Source organism: Simochromis diagramma, unplaced genomic scaffold (assembly GCF_900408965.1).
Source record: "Simochromis diagramma unplaced genomic scaffold, fSimDia1.1 OVJJ01000330.1, whole genome shotgun sequence".
Lineage (NCBI taxonomy): Eukaryota > Metazoa > Chordata > Actinopteri > Cichliformes > Cichlidae > Simochromis > Simochromis diagramma.
Window position 1 is genome coordinate 1,109,367 of NW_024386930.1, and position 13,810 is coordinate 1,123,176.

General features: G+C 38.9%; 1 protein-coding gene and 1 long non-coding RNA gene across 2 annotated transcripts; both read left to right on the forward strand.

Annotated features, from left to right (window-relative positions):
- The first annotated feature begins 570 nt into the window (after positions 1 to 570).
- On the forward strand, positions 571 to 10,758 carry reep5 (receptor accessory protein 5). Its single transcript, XM_040037086.1, has 5 exons — positions 571 to 770; positions 1,055 to 1,148; positions 5,664 to 5,802; positions 9,180 to 9,348; positions 10,166 to 10,758. The coding sequence occupies exons 1-5, from the start codon at positions 653 to 655 to the stop codon at positions 10,213 to 10,215; spliced, it is 570 nt and encodes a 189-aa protein (XP_039893020.1). The 5' UTR covers positions 571 to 652; the 3' UTR covers positions 10,216 to 10,758.
- LOC120736794 lies at positions 6,507 to 7,947 on the forward strand. Its single transcript, XR_005696607.1, has 3 exons — positions 6,507 to 6,520; positions 6,794 to 6,798; positions 7,756 to 7,947. It is a non-coding gene; the product is annotated as an uncharacterized LOC120736794 (long non-coding RNA).
- Positions 10,759 to 13,810: the final 3,052 nt, after the last annotated feature.

Sequence of the window (13,810 nt, forward strand, 5' to 3'; positions counted from 1 at the left end):
CACTATTTCTCTAATTTAAGTAGTTCTTCAGCAGCAACAGCAGCTTCTGACGTAACCTATATCTGACGTATATCTAAGTCTGTAATCCATAAACTAAAGGTTTCTGAGCATTCTACCGAGTATATAACACTATTGCAATGCCTGTAAGACTACAGACTGGTGGAAACAACCCGCATCTTTTTTTGGTTGCTACCAGCTGCATCAAGTTCACTACAGTTAGTACATGTAACCACATTTACTTCCGCTTACTGTTCAAGTAAATATGTATGCTCCCTACAATTGTCAGAAAAAAATCGAATGCAATAGTGGGAAATACACATTTTATCCTTGATTAATTATTATACCGCATATAATTAACAGAGCATGTGAACAGTGCCAGTTGTTTTTATTTTAAACGCGCAGCACACACATACACAAAACATCGACCTACTAGCAGTTGTCTGCATTATTGTTTTTTGTACTAAGTGGTTGTTTGCGTTACAGCGCCATTGCTTTTATTTTGAAGGATATGATCTGATGCATGTGCCACACATCCCTTCTTCTGACTTTGACGCCCGTGGGTCTGAGAACAGTGGCGTGTCAGGTTACAGGCGTGGCGCAGTTTGATTCTGATCGTTTCGTAATTCATCATCGCTAAGCAGGAAGTGCAGCCATGGCGCAGGGGCTCAGAGAAAGGTTTGAAAAATTTCTCCATGAAAAGAATCTGCTGACAGATGCCCTGGCAAAGGTGGAAGCAAAAGTCGGAGTAAGCAGGACCTACATTGCTCTCGGTGAGTGTTGACGGGTGGAAAGAGAGGCAGAGGCTGTCCGCATCACTGAGGGACGCATAGATAAAGGAAATAAAAGCCAGATGGACAGACTCACATTTAGCTGCAGTTTCCTCTAGCCATAAGCTAACAAAAGAAATTGTGTTTATTTTACATCACCAGCTCGGTACTATAAAAGTAGTCTCCATAATGTAGTTACTGGTTGTAACATAGGTATATAGGTATGATCCGGTTAATGTATTCGTGGGAAGAAAATCTTGACAAATGTGTGGTGTGATGTGTTTCAGCTGTCATCGGTGTAATCGCAGTTTACTTGGTCTTTGGATACGGAGCCTCCCTGCTATGTAACCTCATCGGGTTTCTGTATCCAGCCTACATATCGTAAGTATATGTTATTCTCAGAACACTTGGAAATGGCCTTAATCGCCTGTTATTTGCTCCTGTCGTTGTGCTTTCAAGTCACTGAATCTATAAAAAGGCCTGTGTTCATGTCAGCGCTAAGGACAACCTTCTTTAATCGAGATGACCACACCTGTGAGATTTATTTAGGGTATTGTAGCGCTTAAGCTCCAAAAGGATATAGGTCTGTAGGCTTACTTAATATTTAAGCTTCTTTTTTGTGCAAAGTTTTTAATTTTTGAGTGCGTTTGCCCTCCACCAGTCTTTAATTATCATTTCCCGCAAACAAACAATGACAATAAAATACATAAGCACCTACAAAAATGTTAGTTTTAAGAAAAAGAACAAATTAAACATTTAAAAAATCACAAAGGGAGAACAATATAATATCCACAACTGCACCAAAGAGTAAAACAGTGAACTGTGGATTATTAAACTGTAGGTCTTTGTCTTCTAAGTCCCTATTAGTAAACAAATGATTCATTGATGGTATTTAATTTATTTATACTCAACTGGCTTATCTCAAAATGTAAAAGAACCAACCTAACCTGTTAATTACTCTCTAGAACTGGCATAGAAATTGAACATTTACCAGTATTACCAGAAAATCCAGTTTTGTCTTATCATTTCCTAATAACATTTCAATTTACAATAAGTCATTACACAGCAGTGGGGAGTGGATTTCATCACAGTAGGTGTTTCTCTAAAAGTGTTGTAATGAAGTTTAAGGATTTAAATTATCCACTGTTCTCTTCTTCAATGCCATGTGCCAGCATAGCGCAGAGCAGCTACCTGAACTCTACTCCCACAGAGGTCGATTTTCTTGTTAATAATTTTACATCTTCACTGGTTATGACTCTAGATATTGTAGCTCCTCTAATAAAGAAATTCCACAATCACAAGTACATCTGCTGTGATGCTTAGACCTCTGATGAAGTCTCACAAGTGTCAGCTTTGTTTTTATAGCCCACATAGGTATAAAAATATGGATATGTTCCGATAAATGATCAGAATATAATATTTCTGACTGTCTGAGTCAAAATTAAATTGAATCGAATGGGGACCTTGTGAATCGGAACCAAATCAGTTATTGAAATCAGTGACGATACCCAGCCCTACTGCTGATTTGAGTCTTCCTTTTCAGAGTAGCTACAGTCGTTCGCAGTGAAGAGGCAATTAACTGAAGAAGCAGCAGCATTTAGGAAAACCAGTGTGGAGGGGCGTTCATTCACAGCTTGGTATTGTATTGGGGAAATTCACAATGTATGTGCTGGTTTTCCAAAGTAATTAACAGTCATAGCAGAACCTGCTTATTTTTTGGCATTACTTGATTCATCTGCTGCTAATCTTAATACATCACTTTTTATGATTAATTGTAATACTCTGCTTCAAAAATTTGGCACTGTGAAAGGGACAAAGGGGGAAAAATCTTATATAGCTCTATCATCAGTGTAATTACAGTGGATTCTTTTGTCACACATAAGGTGACAAACAGATTTCCATCCCTCAGCGAAGGCCAGCAGCTTCCAGCCCCCAAATCCCTGCATGTGCCCGGCTGTGATATTGACACAGTACTTGGTTCTCTTTGGAGGAATTGTTAAAAATATTTAGGACATTTTGAATCGATCCCCAACAACAATGGCTGAAAAGAAGCCTGGAACAATCAGTTTCCACTCTGTTGTAACCCTTGGCTCACCTTCTCCATACAAATTCAGGACACTTGAAAGACCTAGGGAGCACTTTAAAGAAATAAGAGCGTTACAGTGGAAGTCTGGCCTCTACTATGCAAATATAAAGAAATGGGTGGCCCAGGTTTAAAGAAATGTAAAGGATAAATCAAAATATTACATTTTACAGAAAAAAGTAGGTGCTGCGCATAACTCAATCAGAAGTCTGAACAAGTAAAAACCTAGCAAAAAAAAAGATAACATACACACCTGATTTTGGATTTATGAGGATGTTTGTATGGAAGAATTTTTTCTAAATTTTCTTTTTTTTAAATGGTACCTGTTTATTCGATTAGACTGAAATATATTTATCCATGTATTTTCTGTAAATAATTACAGATGGCTAGAAATAGCTGAATGTTAAACAAGCCAATTTGCTGCCTGTACAGAATTGTAATACTTCTATCTGTCTGCACCACCTACTTTGGCTTTGTCAACCTTTAATTTAGTGCACTCCACCAAATAGTATGAGTTATCTGGCTGCAATTTACCAAATTATAGCTACCAAAAACCTTAGTTTTTTTGGTAAAAACTTTTCTTTTAGGAAGTAGTAACACTGACTATGAATACTGACCATTTTCTAATTTGTGCTGTTATTTAAGGAAATTATAAGGAGATGCTGCCATGTCATGAAGAAAGAATTTTAAAAAAGGGTTTTGGATGGAAATGCATTGTCAACGTCCCAACACTTATCCAGTTTGGGGTCACAGGGAGCTGCAGTCTGTCTTAGCTGTTATGGGATAAGAGGCAAGGTACCAGTCCATCACAGGCCCAACACTGAGACAGGCCCAGTTTTGAACTAGGAACTTTCTTTAATGTGAGGTGACTTTTTATTTATTGCCATAGTTAGCCCTTAATTAGCCCCTGGCTTCTAGCTTTTTGGTTTAACATCTGCTAACACAGGGGGACATAGATAGATATAGATTATCTATTTTCATTTGACCCATGGAATTAATTCATCATAACGGGGTATCAGCGATGTAAGGATTTGCCTTTTTTATAGCAATTCTTGCACAGAGTTACAAACATGTTTAATGGGCTACTAATCTAAGGCAGTTGGAAAGAAAAGCGACCGGACTACTTTGAGATTCTTGAAGAAGCTTCAGCTCTCATCCAAGACTCTTCAGTTCTGAAGCTTCATCAGTTCTGAAAACTGAAAGATTACCATGATCTGGATGACTGAGAAGATACAGAGATTTATCATCTATTAATTGTTAACTGAACTTCATCTATAAAGTTAGTGGATTTCCCCTGTGACAAAGAAAGCATTTAAAAAATTTTGTCATCAAAAGTTTTAAAACAGTTCTTATCATTGTGATATTATCTAGTAAAATCTCAGGGCTAATACTACATGCAGTCAGCATGGTGTCACATGTTGGCCTGCTGCCGTCACTATGAATGTTTTTCTTGTCTCAAGACTTTTGAGAAACAGCTTGATAGAAAGTAACCAGAATTGTCCTCAACATTTGATACATTTTATTAATCTTAAGATATCAGTATTTTCTCAAGTCAAAATTATGGGTGTTACATTATTTGGTACAAGAGAAGAAAAGAGTAATAACGTTAAACAATAAGCTCAGAGTGGAGCTAATAATCTGCATAGGTTTATTTGTACAAACATATGTTATCTTCACTGTAACTCTGTTTATAACAGGTTATTTTGTCCTGATTTTGTAAATCTTATTTGAAATGACTCATCCTTTCGAAACTAAACTGAAATCTCTAGAGCTAGCAGCTCTTTAAAAGTTAAGCCATTACTTGCAACATGGTTGCCTGGGTGTTTGCGTGATTATTTCTTAGTTGTGTAACAGTGTTTCTGTTTGTTGCAATAAATCTTGTGGTGTTGGAAATCCTGTCTATTTACCCTTAAATAGTACTACATTTGTAAAGAAAATGCATTTGTGGGTTGAGCAGCAGAGTTAAAAAAGTTAGGTTGGTTGATTGATTAGCTAGGATTAGAATTGGAAAAGGCTGTAGTTCAGGCTGTCCACTACTGTGAATACTGTGAATCCCAAATTACTACCTATGGCAGGTGACACCTTGCAAGTGGAGCATGGTAGCTGTGCTTCATTTTAATAATTTTAAATGGCAATGAAATGTCTAAATTAGACAAAATCTGTATCAACAGCATGATCAAAATGTTGTAGGTTCTGTTTCATCACTGTAGAGTTCTGGTGCTTTTCAATAATAGAATAAAAAAAACAACTTGTTTCAGAGTTGACCCTTTTCACATATGAGTTAAACTGATTGTAACATTAGTCTCCCATGAAAATGACGAGTATGGCTGTAATATTGGAAGGCATGGCATGGTCTGTGTGCCTTGTAATCACACAAATAAATCAAACCACTGCTGTAAGATTTATAAACCCCTCATTTGTGTGATAAATTCTTAATGGTGTGTATAAATGTTGTTGTGATGTATAAATGTATGAATTCTGTGAACACCTCAACATGCACGTTTTCACCAAATGGCCATATAGACTAAGTGAGTTTAAGTATTAATGACATATAATGGATGTGTTGGTACTACTGAAGGAAAATGAAAAGTCATGACCCATTGATTAACAGGCCGATTTCTGTGTATTCATCCTATGCATTCACAAGGTGGTATTGTCTGTTCAATTTATTATTGATGCTTGAATACATCAATACATGCTGCATATTGAAAGCAGGATATGAGCTTGATCCATGTGCACATTCATGGTCCTTACAGAACAGTGCTTACAGGTATGTGTAAAAGAAGTACCAAACATGTCTTTGTTCTTCCCAGGATTAAGGCCATTGAAAGTGCCACCAAAGATGATGATACTAAGTGGCTGACCTACTGGGTGGTGTATGGAGTCTTCAGTGTGGCAGAGTTTTTTGCTGACATCTTCCTTTCCTGGTTCCCATTCTACTATATTGGAAAGGTAATCCAGTTGGTCTCTGTGCCTGTCCTTATTTATTTTAATTAGTGTTAAAACTTGTATTAATTAAAAAGAAAAAACTCAGTCAGGGTTAAATCTCACCTGTATGTATTTGATCTAAACAAAGCTCCTTATTCTGGGGGTCTGTTTTACCAGCAGCCAGTAGGCTTAATGTAAAGGGACTATGTTGGCTTTAGGGGATGTGTGATATGCAATATTTGATCATCTTCAAGCTTGCAGAGAGAATTGGACAAAAGTCCAAAAGAAACTGCCCAAAAGACCAAGCTAAAGGCCTTTGCTGTGCAGCCATTGTTTCTCCAGGCTACAGTAAACAAGCTCCTGGCACTTACATTGATAAGGCATTACATTTTGACCACCGACAGGTGAAGTAAATAACACGGAGAATCTCTTGGGAGCAAATAAAAATTTTGCCCTTGAAGTTGATCTGTTACAAGTGTAAGGATTTGAGTGAGTTTGACAAAGGCCAAATTGTGATGGCTAGACAACTATGTCAAAGTATCTACAAAACTGCAGCTCTTGTAGGATGTTCCCAGTCTGCAGTTGTCAGTGTCAATCAAAAATGGTTCAAAGACAGAACAGTAGTGAACCAGCAACAGGGTCATGAGCAATGTTCCCTCCAATTTTTCATGTGTCTTAGCGAACACACAAACTCCCTGAGCGGACACTTGGACCACTGTGAGCAACAGCAGACGTGTGCACTGTGGTCATGCCGGCATCAAATCCATCCAAGTTACATTGTTTATTAAAATAATCAAATTACAGCATTTACATTTATGTTAGACTACTTTTAATTAACTGCTTTAGCCCACTTACAATGAAAATTTAAATAAATCTTGTTCGTGACCTGTGTAGTATTTTAACACTATTGGAAGTAAAAATAACTTGAACTCTAATTTTGAAAACACAACTTTCTTTTTTTTTTTTTTAATTAATTAATTAATTATTTTTATAAAGCCCTGACTTGTATTATGAGTCTGAGTCTGTGGTCTGGGAGACAGTCCTGTAACGCTCTGTCTGCAAAATACAGTATATAATGACCAATGTTGGGCAGTTAATGATATAGTTACTTCTTCAAAAAAGTAACTGAGTTATGCAAACAACAAAGTTTTTTGCAGCTGTTTACCTAAAAATGCAGCCAAGGCGTTTTTTTAAACAAACATTTCAAACTATTTACAGAACAATCAGCTGTTCTGCATCAAATCTGATGCCACACAAATTATTTGTGTCAGTCCAAAAACATAATTTCTGTCCACTATGAGATGAAGGAGAACATCAGCCTGATACCTGCAGGCCTGACAACAGGAGATGTATCACTGCTGTAACACCTGTAACATTCAGCAGTCGCCTCATTGTCCTGACACACACAACAAAACTATTGACTACACTACACACTACCTACACAAGATTTGCGCTAAACGTCGCAAATCTCTCACATCTCAAAACACCGCTTCACTCCTAAAACTTCCCCCCTTCCTAAACAATTAAATGCCATGTTGCCATATCATTTTTTGATTGGTAGATATGGTACATTTTTCGACCAATAAGAAAGGGTGGGGGGTTTTTTGGTTTTGTCTTTGCTCACAGGTGGAGAGTGCTTTTGAGCGTTTTCCTTATAAAACGCCGTTTTTACCGTTTCTTCCCACAATAAATATAAACAACGATAGTATTCAGGAAGAAAACCAAACATTGCAGATATATCTTTAACACAACTCTGGTTTTACGTGGCCTATCAGCACAATTTAAAAACTGGTATAAAGTCCACACTTTTTCCGTCAATTGTTCCGTCTGTCCTGCTCACATCTCCAATGGTTGTACACGTTGTCATTAAAGTGGCTTCACTCCACATCAGCCACGCTGCTTTGCTAGCTAAAACACCGGTGTCCACACATAAGGACGCTGTCATAGCCTGTCAACGATGTTGATTAGCTGCATTAGCCTTGAAAATGTCAGTTTTTACAGCACCCATTCAGAACACATCTGTAAGCTTCCTGCCTGTGATATTAAATGTAAAACTGTAGCAGTCAAAGCCGCTCCATGTTTTGTTTTGTTTTTCTGGAAGGCTCTCAGTTTAACTGTATGGTAGTCCTGGTATGCTTCTTGAATCAAATAAAAACTACTTTACTAAAACCATTTCCATTTCGTATATATGAATGTGAATCGCGTTATTGGCTGGACTATGGGATAAGGTGGCATCGTTCTAATCCCATATAGGAGCAGCCAGTCACTTACTAACTAACACTGCAAAAAAGAATTATTAAAGTATTAATTTTAATTTCAATTGAGGTTATATTTTGTTTTGTGCGCAACGCAGATTTTCTGTGCACAGAGATCGTGCCAGCAGTGCGCAATTGCGCACGCGCGCAGCTTAGAGGGAACATTGGTCACGAGCATCCAAGGCTCATTCATGCACGTGTAAAGGCTGGCCCATGTGGTCCAGTTCAACAGATGAGTTTCTGTACCTGAAATTGCTATTGATGCTGGTCATGATAGGAGAGAAAAAAAATGCTGGTTATGATAGAAAGCTGTCAGGATACTGTGCATCGCAGTTTGTTGTGCATCGGGCTGCAAAGCCACAGACCAGTCAGGGTCATGTTGAATGTTGTCCGCTACCCAGCGCACCAGTAGTAGGGATGTGAGCATCATAACTGGACCACAGAGCAATGTAAGAAGGTGATTTGGCCTGAAAAATCATATTTTCTTTTACATCACGTGGATGGCCTAGTGTGTGTGTGTGTGTGTGTGTGTTGCTTACCTGGGGAACACCTGGCACCAGTATGCACTACAGGAATAACGCAAGTTGACAGAGACAGTATGATCCTTTGGGCAATTCCCTGCTGGGAATCCTTGAGTCCCGAAATCCATGTGAATGTTACCATGACACATATCACCTACCTAAGCATTGTACGAGACCGTGTGCATCCTTTAATTGAAACGGTAGTCCCTGATGGGTGGGCCTCTTTCAGCAGGATAATGTACACTGCAACAAAGCAGAAATGGTTGGGAGCACAACAATGACTTTGAGGTGCTGACCTGGATTCAAAATTCCCCTCATCCAGTCGGGCATCTGTAGAATGTAATGTGTAAATGAGCCCGATCCGTGTAGGCCCCACCTCCCAACCTACACGACTTAAAAGTTCTGTTACTAATATCATGCTGCCAGATACAACAAAATGATTACAGGGGTCTAGTGGAGTCCATGCCTCAATGACTCAGGGCCGGTTTGGCAGCAAAAGGGGGACCAGCAATTTAGGCAGGTGGTCATAATACCTGAAAGTTATATTATTATTATTATTGTGTTTAGTGCCAAATTCTATACCTGTTTTAAGTTTTTGAGAGAAATTTTGTCTTTTTTTCCCCAGTGTGCCTTCTTGGTGTGGTGTATGGCTCCAACTCCTTCTAATGGATCGGTGCAGATATATAACCGCATCATTCGACCATTCTTCCTCAAGAACGAGGCCAAGATTGATGATGTAGTGAATAACATCAAGGACAAGGCGTCAGAAGCTGCAGACAAGTTCAAGGATGAGGGTGACTAAATCATCATAATTGTGTAGTGTTTGCTAAAAGAGCCTAACTGATATATCAGATCCTATTTAAGATGCAATGAAAAATTGCCTTCAAGAGATTTAACTGTAGCTGCTCAGCTAGCTAAGCTCGGATAAGAGGTGAAACGTCTTCAAGAAACTCAAAAAGTCTACTGGCCTTTCTTTTCAAGCTCCTTAGATATTAAACAGACTTAAACCTCCTAGCACCTGGTGCAGAGACCACTTTGTATTCATGTGAGTATAATGCAGATAATGGTCTCCCTCTTACGAGAGGGAAGAAACACGTGTCCTGCTTCCCACATTGCCTGGATAGGCAGCTACTAAACAGAGTATTTCCAGTTGTGAGAGCATCCCTGAAGTGAAACATGTTGTGTGCTAAATGTAAGAACAGCAAACCTCAGACAATACTCCAACTTGAGTTCTCTCTCTAGCTTGGGAGTAATTTTGTGAATTTGTATACATTTCAGTTATTTAAAAAAAAATGGCAATAATAAAGTCAACCAAAAACAGAAAAAAAGGATTGAAACATTTTCAGTAAAAAATACAGGAGATTTTCACATATCATCCACTGTACCAAACGTACACAACAACAGCACAACAAGGTCCAAATTCTCAAAACTAGGGGTGGGCCATAATTTAAAATGGTTTCATAGTAGACATGTTTATATTTTGTAGTTGTAAATTAAAATTAAGTTGATCTTGGATTCCATTTTGCAGGTTTCTAAAGTCAAACATCTGCAGTACTGATGTACTACGTTTCACTGACACTGTCTTTGTATTTGTTTGTGATTTGTCCACAGCTAAGAAAGCCACAGCAAACTTCATATTTGAGGAGAAGAAGAGCTCCTAAGAATGAAGTCTGTCCACAGTGCCAGCTCTGTAGCTGACTCATTGAAGAAATTTTGCCTTGAAAATGTCAGTTTTTACAGCACCTATTCAGAACACATCTGTAAGCTTCATGCCTGTGATATTAAATGTAAAACTGTAGCAGTCAAAGCCGCTCCATGTTTTGTTTTGTTTTTCTGGAAGGCTCTCAGTTTAACTGTATGGTAGTCCTGGTATGCTTCTTGAACCAAATAAAAACTACTTTACTAAAACCATTTCCTAATGTTAATGATCGTATAACAGATTTGATGGAGATTATTCAGTTTGCTGTTGAGGAGTTGATATGACTCAGGTCTTACTGACAACTCATGTACTTTGCTGTTCTTTTGTTTTTCCTTTATCGCTGCCTAAGTAATATTTGGTGCCAGTTTGATCAGCTCATTGAAAAGATGTTAAGTTAACTAGTAAGAGACTTCAAATGGAACAAATTGTGTGTTTTATATCCCCTTAATGAAATGTTTTGAAAAAAAAAAAGAAGAAGGTTAAAACTGTTCACTTTCGGTCTGGCCTAATATATAGTGTAAATCCAGCTGGGATGTGAGGAGGTTGAACAGGTCACCTAATAATTGGAAGGTTGTTGGTTTGATCCCTGTCTGCTCCAGCCTGTATGCCAAATATCCTTGGGCAAGATAGTAACCCCAGGTTGCTTTATACTCTGATAAAGAGCACTTATGTAGGAAACGCATAGAGGGGAAAAAAGTGCTTGTATAAATGGGGGTGAATGAGGACAGGTTCTGTAAATGCTTTAAGGTCTCAGTTAGACTAGAAAACTGCTATATAAGAACCAGTTCATTTACTAGTGTTTTTTTGGCTGTCCCTGTACAGGGATGTAAAAATACGACAATACTGTTGACCAAAATATCCTATTAGAGTGAGTAATAGACTCCAATTTGTTCATGTAAATGGAGAGTCCTCTTCACACACTAAGGTTAATTATGGAGTTCCACGTGGTTCAGTGCTAGGACCAATTCTGTTTACATTATACATGCTTGCCTTAGGCAGTATCAAGGCATTGTGTACATTTTCACTCCTATGCAGATGACACACAGCTTTATCTATCCATGAAGCCAGATAACACACACCAATTAGTTATACTGCAGGAATGTCTTAAAGACATAAAGACATGGATGGCCTCTAAATGTTCTGCTTCTAAATTTAGATAAAACACAGGTTATTGTACTCGGCCCTGAAAATCTTAGAAATATGGTATCTAACCAGATTCTTACTCTGGATGGCATTACCTTGGCCTCCAGTAACGCTGTGAGGAACCTTGGAGTCATTTCTGACCAGGACATGTCCTTCAGTGCACATATTAAACAAATATTTACAACTACTTCCATTTGTTCCATATCCACGCTGAGAAACTAATTCCCATTGTATCTTAATGACCTTATAGTACCATATCACCACATTAGAGCACTTCACTCTCACACTGCAGGCCTACTTGTTGTTCCTAGAGTATTTAAAAGTAGAATGGGAGGCAGAGCCTTCAGTTTTCAGGCCCCTCTTCTGTGGAACCAGCTTCCAGTTTGGATTCGGGAGACAGACACTATCTCTACTTTTAAGATTAGGCTTAAAACTTTCCTTTGTGTTAAAGCATATAGTTAGAGCTGGATCAGGTCACCCTGAATCCTCCCTTAGTTATGCTGCAATGGGTTTTTTGCTCTGCTGGGGGATACATTTAGTATTTCTTCTTCGTTCACCCTTCTCACTCAAAATGTGTTAATAGACTCCTCTGCATTGAATCGTGCTTGTTATTAATCTCTGGCTCTCTTGCAAAGCATGTCTTTTATCCCATCTTCCTTCTCTCACCCCAACTGGTCGCAGCAGATGGCCCCGCCCCTCCCTGAGCCGGGTTCTGCTGGAAGTTTCTTCCTGTTAAAAGGGAGTTTTTCCTTCCCACTGTCGCTGAAGTGCTTGCTCATAGAGGGGTCTTATGATTGTTGTTTTTTCTCTCTGTATGTATTATTGTAAGGTCTACCTTACAATATAAAGCACCTCAAGGTGACTGCTTTTGTGATTTGGCGCTGTATAAATAAAACTGAATTGAATTAATCAGAGTGTAGCTTCAAATCAATTAAACTTCTTGGTTATTTAGCTGGTCAGTTAAGGTGCAGAAGGGGTTGTTATTCAGTTTCAGCTGCTTTGATGTTAATGAAATTAACAATAGGTGCACTACAGGTAGAACAATGAAACAACCCCCAAAACAGGAATGGTGTTACAGGCCACTGACTTTTTTTTAACCTCTTTTCTGTTTTTCACTAGTTTTGCTTTTGTGTAGAAGTCCAGAGTCCGGGTCACTACTTGTAGCATGAGGCGAGACTTGGACCCTACAGGTTGCAAAGGTAGTTCAACTCCTCTAAGATTCCTCTAAGTTTGACTCCTCTCCTGGCTGTAGCTCAGGAGGTAGAGCAGGTCATCTACTGATCGAAGGTTAGTGGTTTGATGCTTCAATAAGATACCAGTGTGCTTTCTGATGCATCCATCGAAGTGAATATTAGCTAGGAAGCACTGAAAAGCATAGAAGAAAGTGCTGAATGGGTGAGTGTGGCATGTTGCATAAAGTGCTTTGAGTGCTCCAGGAGAGTAGAAAAGCGCTATATAGGAATCAGTCCATTTACCATAGCAACATGTGCCACTGCAATAAGGTTTGCTGAGAATAGTTTCCCTAAGAGTAGTGGACTGGGCTATAGAAGGTCCTTGTATAGAATACTAGAACTGGCAGGTCCTACAGCAGTGATAGATGCGAGAAGCTGTGGAGAACATTATGCTGCGTAACATCACTCATATTACATGACTGACCCACTGGTGGTGGGTTAGTAATGTTCTGGGGGAGAAATGAACAGACTTCTACAGGCCAGGCAATGGGACACTAACTGGATATCAGGATGAAGTCCTTGGATCCAGCGCTAGACCAACACTGGTGCAGTGGTACCTGACTTCCTCCTGGTGCACCAGAATTGACACCATTGACTTCCTCCTGGTGCACCAGAATTGACACCATTGACTTCCCCCACACCTGACTTAAGTCCAACAGAACACATCTGGGATATATCACGTCTTGGTCCATCTGACGCCACCAAGCTCAGTGATGCTCTGATCCAGGTCTGGGAGGTGATCCCCCAGGAAACCATCTGTTATGTCGTTAGGAGCATGCTCCAGTGTTGTTAGGCTTACATAAAAGTATATGGGGTCCATACTGAGTACCAGTTTAAGTTTGTACAACGAAATTCCAGCAAAATGGACTAGTCTGCCGCATAATTTTTTCATTCTTTGGGTTTCAGGTTGTATTTAAATTCAGCTATGTGTATTTTGGTAATTTAAATTTCCATCAGTCACCATGACAGGCATCCATTCCTTAAGCAGTATTCAGTCCATATCAACATAGATATTAAGCAATTTTCCCCCCTATTGAGATTTGATATTTTCAAAGTGTTCATTTATTTTTTTGAGCAACGTCTTGTAATAGTGTGTTCCAAAAAAGGTTAACTTGTGGCAAAACCAAAAATGTAACACACTGTTGAGGTGGTAGGAGGGAGTACAGTGATTGATTTTAATGG